At 51.0% G+C, this 17,795-nt stretch overlaps 2 protein-coding genes and 1 pseudogene across 3 annotated transcripts; all 3 read left to right on the top strand.

Moving 5' to 3' along the window:
- The first annotated feature begins 1,138 nt into the window (after nt 1–1,138).
- Nucleotides 1,139–4,987, top strand: LOC127298716 (uncharacterized). Of its 2 annotated transcripts, none has more exons than XM_051328565.2 (3): nt 1,139–2,145; nt 3,372–3,948; nt 4,096–4,987. In XM_051328565.2, the coding sequence occupies exons 1-3, from the start codon at nt 1,296–1,298 to the stop codon at nt 4,724–4,726; spliced, it is 2,058 nt and encodes a 685-aa protein (XP_051184525.1). In that variant the 5' UTR covers nt 1,139–1,295; the 3' UTR covers nt 4,727–4,987. The 2 variants fall into 2 exon arrangements, with proteins under 2 accessions (XP_051184525.1, XP_051184524.1); XM_051328564.2 differs by having other exon boundaries at nt 3,369–3,948.
- LOC127303150 (L-type lectin-domain containing receptor kinase IX.1-like) lies at nt 4,843–6,749 on the top strand (annotated as a pseudogene).
- A 4,694-nt stretch (nt 6,750–11,443) lies between these two features.
- Nucleotides 11,444–14,585, top strand: LOC127298717 (L-type lectin-domain containing receptor kinase IX.1-like). The gene is made up of 3 exons (XM_051328566.2): nt 11,444–12,484; nt 13,141–13,696; nt 13,809–14,585. Exons 1-3 carry the CDS (start codon nt 11,629–11,631, stop codon nt 14,440–14,442), a joined length of 2,046 nt encoding a protein of 681 aa, XP_051184526.1. The 5' UTR covers nt 11,444–11,628; the 3' UTR covers nt 14,443–14,585.
- The last annotated feature ends 3,210 nt before the right edge of the window (nt 14,586–17,795 follow it).

Raw genomic sequence — 17,795 nt, 5'->3', positions numbered from 1 at the left:
TGGAGTTCAGCTCTCACATGCCCTGAATTTTAGGACCCGGCAGCTTGTGTTGGTCATTTGAGTTCTGCTGCTGCATTTGCATGGTCGGCTCTCCATGTGCCTGTAGAGATCGTCCATCATGCAGAGTGCCGTCGATGTGCTGTGATGTGCTGTGCATGTGTTAGAGGTGCCGGTGCCGGAGAAGATGCTGCCGGGTAGAGGTTCTTTGGTCTGCCAAACTTCTTGACGTCCAAGTCAGTCTCTCCATGCCTTGGTCTGAAATTTCCGAGTCTGACAAGGACAAAGGATGACTCTGAAGTCCGAGCTGAAGAATAGTCCATCTGACACATGGCCACTTCCAATTTGGTCTCGCCATATCCAGTCGCGCTATATTAGGGTCCATGTTTGCTTGAATTCAACCGAGCTCTAAAAAGATCTGAGCTACTTGAAAATGACGTATGCATCTTTGATCATGTAGGATGTTTTTCCAGCAATCGAAATGATGACAGTCACCTTTTCTATTCGATTTGGATGAAAATTTTGATCTGTCTGTGTGCATGATTGTACTGTAATTGAGTATTCATGAATCTTTGTCATGCTTGCTCGATCAAAATTCGAGATGGACGCTGCAGCACGGTGGACTTAACTCCGGCACATGCCATGAAATCTTTGGGACGCGGCAGCTTGTGTCGATCATCTCCGTTGTCGGCTGTGCACCCGGAGCTTGAAAAATAACGTATGCATCTTGAATGTTGAACTCTTGATCATGTAAGGATGTTTTTCCACCAAATGGTATGATTTCCTTTTCCATTCGATTGAGATGAGATTTTGATCCCCTCTATACTCAGCTATTTAACTAAACTGGATTTCGTGCTAGAGTTGTCTTCATGAATCTTTGTGTTGCTTGCTTAATCGAAAATTTGAGATGCAGCTCGGTGGAGTTAACTCTCCGTGATGGTAGCTGGTGTGTGTGTCGATTGGAGGACTTGCGCTGCGCCGCTGCATTGGCTTGCCCGGTGTACTATGGAGCGGATGTGCTACGCGGGCACGTTAGAGGCGCCGGTGCCAGAGAATATGCCGCTGGACAGTGTTCTTTAGTCTGCCAAACTTCCTGAGGTCCAGGTCACTCCCTCCCTCTATGCCTAGCTTGGTCTGAAATTTCGTGTCTGACAAGGACAGAGGGTGACTCTGAAGTCTGCGCTGAAGAATAATTGCCTTCTACCTCTAGCTGAGAAAAATCGGTCTAAATTTGTACCTACAAGATTCGCCAAGAAGACTGACTTCATCAATGCCGTAGCTCATGCTCCTTTTGCACCATGAGATCGAATACGCACCTCTTCTTCTTCTCGTCCCTCATCCTCCTCGTTTGCTTTCTTACCCATGAAACCTTCGCCGGCACAACTGAAACCAGCTACTCCGCCGTGGCCGCAGATTTCGGTGGGTGCGAACGCCGGTGTGGTGGCGCCACACCCGTCCCTTACCCTTTTGGCTTCTCTGACGGCTGCCCCATCGCCCTCTCCTGCAACGCCAGCACCTCCGCGCCGAGCCTCCCATCCGGAGGAGGAGACAATGGCACGTCCTACGGCATCGTCGCCTTCAACTCCACAATCGCCACCATCCTCGTTGCCATCCCATCCTCGTGCAGACGAAGCATCCCCGACGCTAGAAGGGTGCTCTCCGGCACCAACTATGGGGTCTCGGCCCGCACTGGGCTGATCCTCCGTGGCGGATGCCGAGAGACCAACTCCACCTCATGCGCTGTGCCCGTGGCCGTCATGTCCAGGCTGCTGCGCACGGCGCAGTGCGGTGACAATGACACGGCTTCGGCCGCTGGCGCTGTGGCGTGCGTCACGTCCTCCTCGCCGAACGCCACTTCTGCGGGCGTTTTCCTGCAGTGGGATAAGACGGATAATACAGAGTGCGACGACATGCTGACCTCCGCGTTGTTCGGGGAAACGCAGGACGGAACAGCGTCGATGGAGTTCGGCCTGGCAGAGCTGGCCTGGTGGCTCAACGGGACGTGCGCCGGTGAAGACGAGCGTTGCGCGGCGAACGCGACATGCTCTGACATAACAACGCCGAGCGGGTCGGCGGGGCACCGGTGCGCGTGCGTGCCGGGCATGGCCGGCGACGGGTTCCTAGCTGGAGATGGGTGCTACTTTCTAGGTGAGGACTGCTTTCACTTGAATGAAAACTCATGTTTGAATACTTTGCATAACCTTAAACTTACCGAATAGTGGAAAGTTTCCGTAAGAAAAAACCCATTTAAAGAGCTCTTTCATATAAGAGTCCGTATTATTCGGCAGACGAGCTGCATAATAAAACTACTCATAGTAGAAATAAGAACAATAATCCTACACTTATGGCTTGAGTTTTACGGACTATGCCTACGGACAAACAAACGTGGCTTGTTACGGTTGGATGATAACTACTGGAATCGGTTAATTTTCTAGCAAATCATGATGTACCCCTGCTGTCCACCTTATTCTTTAAGTCAATTCCGTAAGCAAACTGTCTGTCTGTATGGGTAGCATTACTTGAGTAACATATTTAACCGATACTTTAGTTAATAAAATATAAATTATATGTCTAAAAATCTATACCATTGGATTCGTATTTAAAAATTGTTTCCAATGATATAATTCTTGTAACATATATTTCATATTTTATTAACAAAAATAATGGTCAAACTAATTTCTTAAACTACGTGCGCGCATGTTAAATAACCAGAGGGAGTAGTAACATCACATTTCTATGCAACTGCAATGGAATATGTAATTGCATTTTTCGAGGGATACATGTAATTGCATATATGTGCGCTATATTAAACTTTGTATGCAATATCTTTTTCACATTTTTTCCATGGTAACTTGTAATTGGACTTGTAATTGTTTTGTTTCTTGCGCTTTGTTACTCCTACTGGGCTTAAACTTAAGCAGGGAAGAAGAGCCCATAAGAGGTAAACACGCTGACGCTAGAGGGATTAGTCGGTGTGGATGACATGCTCGACCGAGAACTAACATAGTTTCAGGTCGATCGAGTGCTAGCCAACTCCTATAATAATAGACTTATAGTTATAATTCGACTGGGTTTCTTAGGTCTAACGTCTAGGTCGATGTTGTTAGCTGCCCCATTGTTGACCATCAATCCATGTAGGAGTCACCATATATGGAGATGTTAGACTGCCCTGCAGGGCGTTGACTTGATTTTGATTTGAAATTAGCAAAAATATTCCTTGAAATGAGCTTGTGATAGTAGAAAAATCTATATTGTACTATCTCTGTTCCGTAATATAGTACGTTTTTAGTTTTCCAAAACATACTATCCTAAGGAACATGGGTAGTACTTCAAAAGCTTAACTTTGATGTCTCTTCTCGTCTTTTTGGAAGAAGGTAGATCAAGGTTGAACGTCAAAGGAATCGTCGAACGAATCCTACTATTCAGCATGTTTGCCCTGATCTTGCTTTCTATCGGCATCTCTATGGGCATCTTGGCTTGTTTCCTCATCAACCGGCGAAAAAGGCACAATGCCACCACGAAAAGAACCAAACATCTACGGAAAGCTGGGGCGGCTACACTCTTCCGCGGAGCACCTGTGGAGGATGAACTTGACCAAGGAGTTGGTGGCCCCCGGCGATTTTCCTACAACGAGCTAACTACCGCCACCAATAACTTCTCCGAAGACACGACGCTCGGGAGAGGTGGATTTGGGTCCGTGTACCAAGGATTTCTGAGCGACATGAACCGAGAAGTGGCCGTCAAGAGGGTGTCCGAGACCTCTCGACAGGGTTGGAAGGAGTTCATCTCCGAGGTATGCATCATTAGCCGTCTCAGGCACCGGAACCTCGTGCAGCTCATCGGCTGGTGCCACGGTGGCAACGAGCTCCTCCTAGTCTATGAACTGATGCACAATGGCAGCCTTGACACTCATCTGTACAGAGCGGACTTTGTGCTGGCATGGCCGGTTAGGTATGTATTTCAAATACATGTTTTACTTACGGACAGTCTGCCTAGTTCCATACTTCCATATAATCCTGCATGAATTTACTCTTTCTTCTGAGAACTTTGCGGATTTTGCATTCTCACTTTATTGTGATACTGTTTTACATTATTCAGGTATGAGATAGTGCTCGGCGTAGGTGCCGCGCTTATGTACCTACACCAAGACACGGAGCAGCGCGTGGTGCACAGGGACATAAAGCCGAGCAATATCATGCTGGACACCTCCTTCATCGCCAAGCTTGGTGACTTTGGGCTCGCGAGGCTCATCAATGACGGAAGAAGATCGCACACGACCGGCATGGCTGGCACATTGGGGTACATCGATCCAGAGAGCGTTATGGCAGGTAGGGCAAGTGTGGAGTCGGACGTCTACAGCTTCGGGGTCCTCCTCCTCGAGGTTGCCTGCGGGCGGCGCCCAGCTGTGGTCCATGAAAATGGTGATGTCGTCCACCTGGTTCAATGGGTGTGGGACTTGTACGGCGGTGGAGGGATCCTTGGTGCCGCCGATGAGCGGCTTAGGGGCGAGCTCGATGATCGGGAGATGGAGTATGTTTTGGTCGTCGGACTCTGGTGCGCGCACCCGGATCGCAGCATGAGACCATCCATCAGGCAAGCTGTGAACGTTCTGCGATTCGAAGCGCCATTGCCGAGCCTGCCGGCGAGGATGCCTGTGGCAACCTATGGGCCACCGACAAATCTTGTGAGTTTTGGGACGCTGGTCTTAAGCAGTGCCAACGGCCGGTGACGATGATCTCTTTGGAACACACGGACAACCAGGGACATCGGTCACTAACTAAATTCAGAGCGACAACTTCTGTAGTCATTCTACACCATATTATAGCTCAATGTAACTACTGAAACATGGTTGATGTGGTTTTTTTCTGAATCCTTCTGTCAGGATTTAGGATCGGAGTGATATTAATGAAGCTTAATGAGTTCTTTTGTGGTACCCTCAAATGAATGACAACTGTTGGTTTTCGTCCATCAAATGGACTAACTAGTTTTATACTACAGTCAAAAATTTGAGAGGTATGTTACACACCTACTATAATTTTCGCACCTCAGTAAAGAAAAATAGACGGGCCCAGCCCAATAGACCGTACAGCCCCATGATCTGCCGACCGCAGCGGGTGGGAAGACCTCACCCTCCTGGTCGCCACCACTCTCTCCATTCAAATAATTAAATCGGAAGTCTTTAACGTTTGTACGCCTCCACCATTACCGTGTGCCATGTCATCCTGCAAGCAGGAGCCTAGTTATTAAACCAATGTTATTGGTGAATCAGTGCTACCTGCGACGTGTTAGCGTTACATGTTAGCGCTGAAGTGGTGGGTTTTTGAAACTCTAACATAAAATGCTGTTTTTTTTTGTTACACATGCTTAAAATGTGGTGGTTTTTTTGTAATTATCTCTATCTGAAAAAAGATGTTGGACCGCTTTGCAGGGCATAATTTTAGATTCAGTGAAACCATCTATCTATCTATTATATACTAAAAGCACAATACGAATTTGTCTAATAGAGACACCACATTACATACCATGAGCTCGTAGCTGCCACCGACGGCTTCTCCAGCGGTAATAAGCTAGGTGAAGGAGGCTTCGGGTCCGTCTACCGGGGGTTCCTCACGGATGCAAACCTCCACATCTCCGTAAAGAAAGTGTCCAAGAGTTCCTGCCAGGGTTGGAAGGAGTTTGTTTCTGAGGTGAGGATAATCAGCCAGCTCCGGCATAGAAATCTTGCGCAGCTCCTTGGATGGTTCAACGGTGGCAATGACGAGGATCTCCTGCTCGTCTATGAACTGATGCCCAATGGTAGCCTAGACGCTCACTTGTACAAGCCAGACCACCTGCTGCCATGGACAGTTAGGTATGAGGTTGCGCTTGATCTTGGCTCCGCGCTGTTGTATCTGCACCAAGAGATGGAGCAGTGTGTCGTCCACAGGGACATCAAGCCGAGTAATATCATGTTGGACGCGTCCTTCAAAGCCAAGCTCGGTGACTTTGGGCTGGCAAGGTTTGTGTGCGATGGCCGAGGCTCGCTCACGACGGGTGCAGCTGGGACGCTCGGATACATGGACCCAAGGTGCGTTCTCTCATGCACGGCCAGCATGGAGTCCGACGTGTACATCTTTGGGGTTGTACTGTCAGAAATCGCCTGCTGCCGAAGGCCTGTCGTGGCCCCAGTGGGTCTGGGAGGCGTACACCCAAGGGGCCATCCTCGAGGAAGCAGATGTGCAGCTGGACGGTAACTTCGTCGAGCAGGAGATGGAGCGTGTCATGGTGGTCGGGCTCTGGTGCGGGCACCCTGACCCAAGAAATGCAACTCCTCATGTAAGAAGGTCCCGGCACTACCTTTACCATCGATTTGTTGGAGATTCGTGCCAGTAAATTTATGAACAGCCCCTCCCACCTCATTCTTAGGTCCACACATTTTTTTCATGACACCCCCTATTGTTTCACATTTCTGCATAATGATTGGCTGATTGCGTCGCTCCTCTCCCCTTTCAATCCCGCCGGCAGGGTCTGATTCGCGACGTCGCTGCTACCCCCGCCGAGCTCGCCCCTACCTTCAGCTTAATCGGCATCGAGGCCGCCGCGTCGAGCAGCGGGACTCCGACCAGAGGAGTTGCATTAGGGAAATCCGCTCTCACCCTGACCCTGGCCTGAGGCCGTCCATCAGGCAGGCCGTCAGTGTTCTGCGGCTGTCGATAGTGCCTGCAGAGTGCCGTCGATGTGCGGTGCCAGAGAAGATGCCGCCGGGTAGATGATCTTTCTCCTCGATGCCTTGGTCTCAAATTCCGAGTCTAACATGGACACAAGGCGATTCTGAAATCTGTGATGAAGAATAGTCGATCTGACAAGTGGAGACTTCCAAATTGGTTGCGCCATATATATCCAGTTGCGCTACATTAGGGTCCATGTTTGCTTGAATTCAACCGAGCTCTAAAAAAATCTTAGCTACTTGAAAATGACGTATGCATCTTTGATCATGTAGGATGTTTTTCCAGCAATCGAAATGATGACTACAGTTGCCTTTTCTATTCGATTTGGACGAAATTTTTGATCTGTTCTGTGTGCATGATTGTACTGTAATTGAGTATTCATGAATCTTTGCCATGTTTTTTTTCGATAAAGAGTACTCCGTATATATTAATATCGTGGAGATACTAATTACATTCAGCCTCTGCAACAACGCATTGCCCTAGCGGCACTATGGATGCACACAACCCGAAAAAAAAAAGAATTACAAAAAAAGAAAAGTTCCTCTACAGCAATCTATTCCTTGAAACAATATCACTAACACCATCAAGATAGCACCAAAAGTTCAGCTTCTCTAAAAGAGACACCTCTAAGAAGAAAACAGTGCACAAACGTCATCGTCGTCCGATCATAGATTTTAGGTTTTCACCTAAAGAAAATCCTCACTCTTTAAACAATGCCTTCCAGATCTTGGATTTTCACCCGAGAGGTAAGACTTTGAACTTCTCTTGTATAGTCACCTCCACTTGCATACCGCTGCTTCAGGTCACGAATCACCAAATCAATTCCTCATCACCACCCAGACTCGAACCACCATAGCTGGTCCCCAGATCTCGACTTTCATGTCATTCTCCGCCAGCATCACGGAACAAAAACGTGCTCCATGATATTAACAGCAGTAGAGCTTCAAAACGCTCCTTCTGAAACCAAATGGCCAGAGAAAAACATGGGTGTGCACGACTAAATCCACCCGATCCAGCAATCTCCAGGCATGCCATCCATTTGGAGTTTGCCGACGGAACCTTCCGGAACACGACAATCCAGCCAGATCGTTGAAGACACGCAACCGGCGGATTAACATCTTCGCGCGAATTGGAACCCTAGGATAGCCACCTTTATGCGGCCAGACTAGCAGCCCCCCTCGCCGCCGGCTGGCTTCTGGCGAACGGAAGGAGCGGTCCAACCTCTACAGATCGAGCCCTAAGGATGGCCCTAGATCGGCTCACGCAAGGATGGATCGGGCTAGCGCCTCCGTCAAGGTCACGCCGCCGCCGGCCCACCATCGAGAACGCGGATGGGGATCCGGTTGTGCCGTGCCGGCCCTTGGAATCGGCCAACTACGCTACACGGTCAGATCGGATAAGGGAAAGCCCGCTATATTATAGTATATAGTAATCACCTGCCAAAAGGAAAGCCTGACCGATAATCGCCTCTGCCTCCTCCGCGCCTCGCTGCCGCGCGCCGGCGAGCGCCGCACACGGCAAGCGCCGCACACGGCAAGCGCCACCGCCCTGCCGCCATGACTCCACCTACGCCACCCAGAAGGACCCCCGCGCGAAGGAAAATCGACGGGACACGCCATCCCCGTCTGTCGTCTTCGACAGCCAGGCGTGGCCGCCACCACCGGCAGCAGCCCTCACGCACAAACGGCCCGAGAGCAGGCGGTGGCAGCGGCCGGCGGGCGGGATCTCGATCTGCCGCTGACGAGTTTGAGAGTCGCCTCCGGAGCCGCCCTCGCGCGAGCGGTCCGGGAGGTTAGATGTGAGAGAGCATTGATTCTGTGAAGATTGTGTACTTGAGAAGCCATCTTTGTCATGCTTGCTCGATCAAAATTCAAGCTGCAGCACGGTGGACTTAACTCCGGCACATGGCATGAAATCTTTGGGACGCGGCAGCTTGTGTCGATAATGTCCGTGGTCGGCTGTGCACCCTGAGCTTGAAAACTAACGTATGCATCTTGAATGTTGAGCTGTTGATCATGTAAGGATGTTTTTCCACCAAATGGCATGATTTCCTTTTCCATTCGATTGAGATGAGATTTTGATCCCCTCTATGCGCAGCTATTTAACTAAACTGGATTTCGTGCTAGAGTTGTCTTCATGAATCTTTGTCTTGCTTGCTTAATCGAAAATTTGAGATGCAGCTCGGTGGAGTTAACTCTCCGTGATGGTAGCTTGTGTCGATTGCAGGACATGCGCTGCGCTGCTGCATTGGCTTGCCCGGTTGCAGATGTGCTACGCGGGCACGTTAGGGCATCTCCAACCGGGCGACCCATCCCGCGCCCGCGCGTCCGGATGGGTCGAAACGGACAAAAACCCGGCCCAACGCGGAGACGCACCGCAAAAGCGGACGGCCGCGGCGTCCGGAACGACGCAAACCCGGCCCAAATCTGGGCCGGGTTTGCGTGGCCGCGGATGGCACGCGGCGTCCTCGCGTGTCCGCCCTGTCCGCCTGGCTGGCCCACCTGTCGGTGCCCCAGTCCTATTAAATGTGGATCGGGAAGGGACTGTCCCTATCCAGTCCCCACTTTCCACTCCGGCCGCACGCGCGAGCTCGAAGGCTTCCGCGCCGCCATGGCCCCGAAGCGCGAGTTCGAGCCGTCCGCCAACGACCACGAGGCCGGCAGCACGGCAAGTCGCGCCGCCGGCGTTCGCAATGGGGTCGCCGGCGCCTCCCGTGACGCGACCGGATCTACGTCACCGTAGCGGTGGCGCAGATGTTCCGGGACGCCGGCGTCCCAATGCCGTGGGGGACGTGCACCTCCCCACGGCCGGCACCCGAGCCCGCATCGGGTTCCGGTGCCGCCCATCCCGGCGACCGGCCGCGCCCGCTACGCCGAGATCCGGAGGCGCCGCGCTCAGCTGCCGGCGCACCTCCGGCAGGACCCCGCGTACGGCGACGCAAGTCCCAACTGGGACTTGTGGTTCGAGGTGGAGCACGATGCGCGCCGGCGCACATGCTTCACATCCGCGACGGCGCGGCCTCGCGCGCAGCCAGCCACACCTGCTAGGCGGGCTGGCCGCGCCCGGCGGCCTCTACATCAACGAGCCCGCGCCCGCGCCCGGCCCCAGCCACGCAGCCCCGGGAGGAGGAGAACGACCCGGAGGCTGCAGGCGGCGCTCGCGGCGTCCCGCGAGCAGCAGGACCTCGACGAGCTGGCCAAATGGCCGCACCTCACCGAGGCGCTGCGCACCTCCGCGCCGGAGGAGGCAGCCGGGAAGGCCCGGGAGGACGCCTGTGCGGAGGCGTGGGCCTTCCCGGAGCCGGCGCGCCGTCGGGAGGAGGCTACGCGTCGCGGCGCTCCGGGAGGAGGAGCGCCGGCCGCGCGCCCGGCGGAGGAGGAGCGCTCGGCGGAGGAGGAGCTCCGGCAGCAGTCCGCGCGCAGGGCACGGCCGCACAGCCGGCGAGCCCGCAGTCCGCCCGGGAAAGGGCGCGGTGGGACCCCGGCCGGAGTCCCCGGTGCCCTCCGGCGTGTCGAGCCGAACCGCGTCGCCGCCGGGGCGTCGTCGTCATCGACGCCCGACGATGACGAGTACTACTGGGGGTAGTACTGCCGGCGGCCACCGCGTGCTCGCAAACCCTGGCTAGGGTTTGCTTTTTTTTTAGTTTAAAGCCATATATGGCTTTCTTTTGTGTAAAATTTGCCCAAAATAGGGCTAAGTTTAATGACCAACTAGTTTAAATTTATGTTTTGTTCTTTTCCTTTTTTATTTTCATTTTTGTTTTATTTTATTACCAATGCGCTGCGTCCGCGCGTTGGGCGCAGCGTGCGACCCAAACGGACACGCGGACGCGGGGCGCTGTCCGGGTGTCCGTTCGGCCACGCAAACGGCCCAAAACGGACGGTCCAGCGCGTCCGTTTGGGTCGCCCGGTTGGAGATGCCCTTAGAGGCGCAGGTGCCAGAGAATATGCCGCTGGGCACGGGTTCTTTCGTCCGAGAAACTTCCTGAGGTCCAGGTCTGAAATGAGAAAAGTGTGGTGGCGCACCTGCACGCGCGCATACAGGTTTAGAAGGTCTAGGTAATTAACAGCTGTAGGTCACTGTATTAGGATTTGACCTGCCATTTTCTTTGTCTTGTTCCATGCACTGCTCATCCACCATCGAAGACACGATTTTCGCTCTCTCCCGGCCCTCGCTGTCGCTCCCCGCGGGCGACAGGAGGGCCCCCCAGACCCTAGCGCCCCCTCGACCCCCTCCTCCGGCCTCCCCGCTCGCCGCCGTCGGCGCAGGCCGTCCGGGAAAAGCCCCGGGCGGTGCCGGCGGCGACGGACATGCTCCTACCCGCGCGAGGCGGGCGACGCGGGTCGCCGGTGGCCGGGCGCGGCGGTGCGCTCCGGCAAGGTGGTTCCGGCGGCGGCGCGCTCCTCCCGGGTGGCGGCGGCGTTGGGTGACATGGTGGCGACGGCGCGGCCCCTTGGCGGCGGGGCGGCAGGGTGGTCAGCGGCGGCGCGGGCGGCGCAGCCCTGACCCAGATCTGGGCCTGTCTGGGCCCCATCTGGGCTTGGGCGGGCCTGGTCTGGCATCCCGAGGCCTGCTCCCGGCGGCTGGTGGAGCGTTTCCTGCTACATTATTTTTCACTTTTGTCTTCATGTGTATACAGTAGCCTATGCTGCTAGTAGGTAGGTCAGATCACAGAGCCATGACTCTCGCTAATAATTCACAAACCAGCACATGCAGATAATGTAGATAGGGTGCGTAGACTCTAAAAGTTCAGTCTCGGTCTGAAATTCCGTGTCTGACAAGGACAGAGGGTGACTCTGAAGTCTGAGCCGAAGAATAGTCGCCTTGTACCTCTAGCTGAGAAAAATCGGTCTAAATTTGTGGCTACAAGATTCGCCAAGAAGACTGACTTCATCAATGCCAAAGCTCATGCTCCTTTTGCACCATGAGATCGAATATGCACCTCTTCTTCTTCTCGTCCCTTATCCTCCTCGTTTGCTTTCTTACCCATGAATCCTTCGCCGGCACAACTGAAATCAGCTACTCCGCCCTGGCCGCAGATTCCGTCTTGTGCCAACGCTGGTGCGGCGGCACCACCGTCCCCTACCCTTTTGGCTTCTCTGCCAGCTGCCCCATCGTCCTGTCCTGCGATGTCACCACCTTCAGGCCGATCGTATTCCTCCCATCCGGAGGAGGAGACAATGACACGTCCTACCGCATCGTCGACTTCAACTCCACAACCTCCACCATCCTCCTTGAAATCCCATCGTCGTGCAGTCGCAGCATCCCCGACGCCAGAAGGACGCTCTCCGGCGCCAACTACGGCGTCACGTCCCGCACCGGATTGTTCCTCCATGGCGGATGCCGCGAGACCAACTCGACCTCCTGCGCCGTGCCTGTGGCCGTCATGTCCAGTCTGCTGAGCGCGGCGCAGTGCAGGGACAACGAGACGGCGTTGGCCGCCAGCGCCGTGGCGTGCGTCGCTTCCAACTCGCCGACCAGGTCCGCGGGTGTTTTCCTGCAGTGGGATAAGTCGGATAATACAACATGCGACAACATGCTGTCCTCCGCGTTGTATGCGGAAACGGCGGAGGGGACAGCGTCGCTGGAGTTCGGCGTTGCGGAGCTTGGCTGGTGGGTCAACGGGACGTGCGCCGGCGGCAGCGAGCGATGCGTGGCGGACGCGACCTGCTCCAACGTGGCAACGCCGAGCGGGACGGAGGGTCACCGGTGCGCGTGCGTCGCGGGGATGGGCGGCGACGGCTTCTACGCTGGCGAGGGATGCTACCTCACAGTCAAAGGTGAGTCATGTTGAGCCAGTGCTTCCAAATGCATCCCTCGCAGACTTATTACTCAATCATTGATTATTATTAATCAATTATTGATGTTTACTTAAATAATTATTTTTAATAAAAAATAATTAATAGTTGATATCACGGTCTAAAGGTTAATAGGATTGATAAGGAACGGAGAAGTTAATCGTGCTTGAGTTGGAGTAGTGTGAGGATAAGTGACAAATTGAGAAGTTAGATCATAAGTGTAATTTGACATAAGATTAAATGCAGATAGAGTAAAAAAAAATGATCAATATGAGAAAATAAAAAATTTGAATATTTTTCTGAAAAAAACTTAAAAAATTTGAACAAAAATTCTCAAACGGCTATCAATTCTATGCTAACGGCTTTACCATCGGTACAAGATGCTAACATAGGCCTGTGCTGACGCCATGGCAGCACCTTATCTGTTTCTAGTAGTTGCTCTTAGCTCTCTCAATGTTGGCCCTCTATCCCTGTCTGAAACCCCGTACGTACGAAGATGTCGGACCGCTCTGCAGGGCATCCACTTGATTTAGATTCAACGAAACCATTCCTCATAATAAGCTTGTGATAGTATCAAATTTGTAATCTAGTTCAAAAGCGTAACTTTGATGTTTGTTCTTATCATTTTAATGGAGAAGCTGGTGGTGCATCAAGCTGGATGCGCCACAAACTACCCCTGCTTGCTGGCGTGTGTGGCGTTCTGCTTTCGCTCGGCATCTCGGCCCTCTTCATCATCCACCGGCGAAAAAGACACAATGGTATGACAAACACAACCAAACAACAGCCCACAAAGGCAGTGACACTCTTCCGCGGAGAACACGTGGAGGACGAGCTAGAGCAAGGAGCCGGCGCCCCCCGGCGGTTTTCCTACGATGAGCTCGCCGCTGCAACTGACAACTTCTCCAACGACAGGGCGCTCGGGAGAGGAGGTTTCGGATCTGTGTACCAAGGATTCCTGAGCGACATGAACCGAGAAGTGGCCGTCAAGAGGGTGTCCGAGACCTCTCGACAGGGCTGGAAAGAGTTCGTCGCCGAGGTGAGCATCATTAGCCGGCTCAGGCACCGGAACCTCGTGCAGCTCATCGGCTGGTGCCACGGCGGCGACGAGCTGCTCCTGGTTTATGAGTTGATGCATAATGCTAGCCTCGACACTCATTTGTACAAACCAGACTGCGTGCTGGCATGGTCAGTTAGGTATGTATTTCGTAAGCTAGTTCCACTCCACATAATCATGCATGAATTTAGCGTTTCTTGTGAGACTCTTGCATTTTCCTCACTCTATTGTGATACTTTTGACATTTTTCAGGTATGAGATCGTGCTCGGTGTAGGTTCTGCACTTCTATATTTACACCAGGACACGGATCGACGCGTGGTTCACAGAGACATCAAGCCAAGCAACATCATGCTAGACTCCTCCTTCATCGCCAAGCTTGGCGACTTCGGTCTCGCGAGACTTATTAATGACGGCAGAAGATCTTACACGACTGGCTTGGCCGGCACATTGGGGTACTTCGATCCAGAGAGCATGCTGTCCGGCAGGGCGAGCGTCGAGTCAGACGTCTACAGCTTCGGGGTCCTCCTGCTAGAGGTTGCCTGCGGGCGCCGGCCTGCCGTGGTTCAGGCGAATGGTGATGTCGCTCACCTAGTTCAATGGGTGTGGAACTTGTACGGCGATGGAGGGATCCTTGTTGCCGCCGACGAGCGGCTTATTAGGGGCGAGTACGACGGTAAGGAGATGGAGCAAGTGATGGTCGTCGGGCTCTGGTGCGCGCACCCCGATCGCGGCATGAGGCCGTCCATCAGGCAAGCTGTGAACGTGTTGCGATTCGAAGCACCATTGCCGAGCCTGCCGGCGAGGATGCCTGTGGCAACCTACGGGCCACCCACAAACCCTTTGAGTTTTGGGACGCTGGTCTTAAGCAGTGCCGACGGCCGGTGACGACGATCTCATTGGAACACACGGACCACCCAGGACATCGCTCACTGATTAAATTCAGAGCGACAACTTCTGTAACCATCCTCAATCTTAAAAAGAGATGGTTTTCCCATTAATGAGTAAGCCAGCAAAATAGTTGTACGAGAGATTTAGACGCACTGCTGAAATGGTTGATGTGTGTGTGCTTTTTTTTTTTTTTTTTTTAAACCCTTGCGTCAGGATTTAGGATCGGAGTTATACATTAATGCAGCTTAATTTTGGGCCGTATCAAGGTAAGTGGGGTTGTTCTTACTATACAATTTCCTCCCTCGGATGATAGGCAAGGTTTAAAATAGCGTGCTAAATGAAATAGCGGCAGCCTCCTTTAAGCGTTGTGGACGCTATATCGTGCTAATAGCGTGGTATATTTCAAATAGTGTTATCAAAATAATACTATATTTAGTCTAAAAATAAATAATTTTACTAGAACGAATGGATATATAGTCCAAAACTGACTGAATCATACATACATAACCACACATAAAGATAGATCACACATATTTTAGAAGGATAGCATCAGCATGTCACAGGGAACAACATAGTATAAATTATTTATCAAAAAATATTAGCATTAGCGATATTATCTTCTGATTTAGAAGTGGAACCGACAAATTGCACTTCATCACCACAAAAAAGTGAAAGCAACTTGCCCGAAAAAATAGCGCTAACGCTAAGAAGTTTTAGCGCGATATAACATCCTATTCGCAAATAGCACCACAACGAGCAAAATTACTAAAATTTAACGTGGATCCTCTAGATATGCTATAGTGCGCTATTAGCGGAGAAATAGCGTGCTATTTTAAACCTTGATGATAGGTAGTACCATCTTCTTCCTTCAATTCCTTTTATCAATGATTTTATGTGGTGTGGCTTGTCCCACTTCCACTTTTCCTTTTTCTGCTCACCTCGACACTATGGGAACCCGCCGAGGGGCCGACGGCTGGCAGCCGTTGATACGTCTCCGACGTATCGATAATTTCTTATGTTCCATGCCACATTATTGATGATATCTACATGTTTTATGCACACTTTATGTCATAATTATGCATTTTCTGGAACTAACCTATTGACAAGATGCCGAAGGGCCAGTTGCTGTTTTCTGCTGTTTTTGGTTTCAGAAATCCTAGTAAGGAAATATTCTCGGAATCGGACGAAATCAACGCCCAGCATCTTAGAATCCCCGGAAGCATCCAGAACACCCGAGAGCCGCCAGAGGGGGGCCACAGGGGCCCCAGATGATAGGCCGGCGCGGCCCAGGCCCTGGCCGCGCTACCTTATGGTGTCGTCGCCTCGTTGACCCTCTGACGCCGCCTCTTCGCCTATTTAAGCCCCCTCGACCTAAAACCTCGACACGGAAAAGCCACGGTACGAGAAACCTTCCAGAGCCGCCGCCATCGCGAAGCCAAGATCTGGGGGACAGGAGTCTCTGTTCCGGCACGCCGCCGGGACGGGGAAGTGCCCCCGGAAGGCTTCTCCATCAACACCACCGCCATCTTCATCAACGCTGCTGTCTCCCATGAGGAGGGAGTAGTTCTCCATCGAGGCTCGGGGCTGTACCGGTAGCTATGTGGTTCATCTCTCTCCTATGTGCTTCAATACAATAATCTCATGAGCTGCCTTACATGATTGAGATTCATATGATGATACTTGTAATCTAGATGTCATTATGCCAGTCAAGTGGATTTTACTTATGTGATCTCCGGAGACTCCTTGTCCCACGTGTGTAAAGGTGACAGTGTGTGCACCGTGTGGGTCTCTTAGGCTATATTTCACAGAATACTTATTCACTGTTATGAATGGCATAGTGAAGTGCTTATTTATATCCCTTTATGATTGCAATGTGTTTTGTATCACAATTTATCTATGTGCTACTCTAGTGATGTTATTAAAGTAGTTTTATTCCTCCTGCACGGTGTAATGGTGACAGTGTGTGCATCCGTGTTAGTACTTGGCGTAGGCTATGATTATGATCTCTTGTAGATTATGAAGTTAACTATTGCTATGATGGTATTGATGTGATCTATTCCTCCTACATAGTGTGAAGGTGACAGTGTGCATGCTATGTTAGTACTTGGTTTAGTTGTGTTGATCTGTCATGCACTCTAAGGTTATTTAAATATGAACATTGAATATTGTGGAGCTTGTTAACTCCGGTATTGAGGGTTCGTGTAATCCTACGCAATTAGTGGTGTTCATCATCCAACAAGAGAGTGTAGAGTATGCATTTATCTATTCTGTTATGTGATCAAAGTTGAGAGTGTCCACTAGTGAAAGTCTAATCCCTAGGCCTTGTTCCTAAATACTGCTATCGCTGCTTGTTTACTGTTTTACTGCGTTACTACTGCTTGTTTACTGTCCTGGGCAAAGCACTTTTCTGGTGCCGTTGCCACTGCTCATACTTATTTATACCACTTGTATTTCACTATCTCTTCGCCGAACTAGTGCACCTATTAGGTGTGTTGGGGACACAAGAGACTTCTTGCTTTGTGGTTGCAGGGTTGCATGAGAGGGATATCTTTGACCTCTTCCTCCCTGAGTTCGATAAACCTTGGGTGATACACTTAAGGGAAACTTGCTGCTGTTCTACAAACCTTTGCTCTTGGAGGCCCAACACTGTCTACAGGAAAAGGAGGGGGCGTAGACATCAAGCTATTTTCTGGCGCCGTTGCCGGGGAGGAAAGGTAAAAGGTACTCACACTCCGGATCTCGGCTACTAAGCTATTTTCGCCGTTGTAAGTACTCGAAGCTATTTCCTTTAGATCCTGCAATTGCATCTTTTTGTTTCTTGTTTACACTAGTTAGGCATAATGGACAACAATGAGATTCTTATTCTATTTCCTGATTTAAGACATGGATGGTTTGATGCGAAAATTAAAAAACCTATGGAACATATTAGTATGAACGCTTTGAACACCATTGTTGCTAATGATATGGAAAATTCTAAGCTTGGGGAAGCTGGTTTTGATGAGCATGATATTTTTAGTCCCCCAAGCATTGAGGAGAAAATTTACTTTGATGATACTTTGCCTCCTATTTATGATGATTATAATGATAGTAGTCTTTTAGTACCGCCTGTTATGGAGGATAAATTTGATTATGATTACAATATGCCTCCTATATTTGATGATGAGAATAATAATGATAGCTACTTTGTTGAATTTGCTCCCACTACAACTAATAAAATTGATTATGCTTATGTGGAGAGTAATAATTTTATACATGAGACTCATGATAAGAATGCTTTATGTGATAGTTATATTGTTGAGTTTGCTCATGATGCTACTGAAAGTTATTATGAGAGAGGAAAATATGGTTTT

The sequence above is a fragment of the Lolium perenne genome, chromosome 5, assembly GCF_019359855.2.
Source record: "Lolium perenne isolate Kyuss_39 chromosome 5, Kyuss_2.0, whole genome shotgun sequence".
Classification (NCBI taxonomy): Eukaryota; Viridiplantae; Streptophyta; class Magnoliopsida; order Poales; family Poaceae; genus Lolium; species Lolium perenne.
This window is presented reverse-complemented; position numbering and strand designations above follow the sequence as displayed.

Excerpts from the sequence above, each read along its gene's own strand:
- LOC127298716 (XM_051328564.2), top strand. The coding sequence starts at position 1,296 with ATGAGATCGAATACGCACCTCTTCTTCTTCTCGTCCCTCATCCTCCTC. Across the intron at positions 2,146-3,368 it reads AGATGGGTGCTACTTTCTAG|AAGGTAGATCAAGGTTGAAC; the intron begins GTGAGGACTGCT and ends TCTTTTTGGAAG. Across the intron at positions 3,949-4,095 it reads GTGCTGGCATGGCCGGTTAG|GTATGAGATAGTGCTCGGCG; the intron begins GTATGTATTTCA and ends TACATTATTCAG.
- LOC127298717 (XM_051328566.2), top strand. The coding sequence starts at position 11,629 with ATGAGATCGAATATGCACCTCTTCTTCTTCTCGTCCCTTATCCTCCTC. Across the intron at positions 12,485-13,140 it reads ATGCTACCTCACAGTCAAAG|CTGGTGGTGCATCAAGCTGG; the intron begins GTGAGTCATGTT and ends TTAATGGAGAAG. Across the intron at positions 13,697-13,808 it reads GTGCTGGCATGGTCAGTTAG|GTATGAGATCGTGCTCGGTG; the intron begins GTATGTATTTCG and ends GACATTTTTCAG.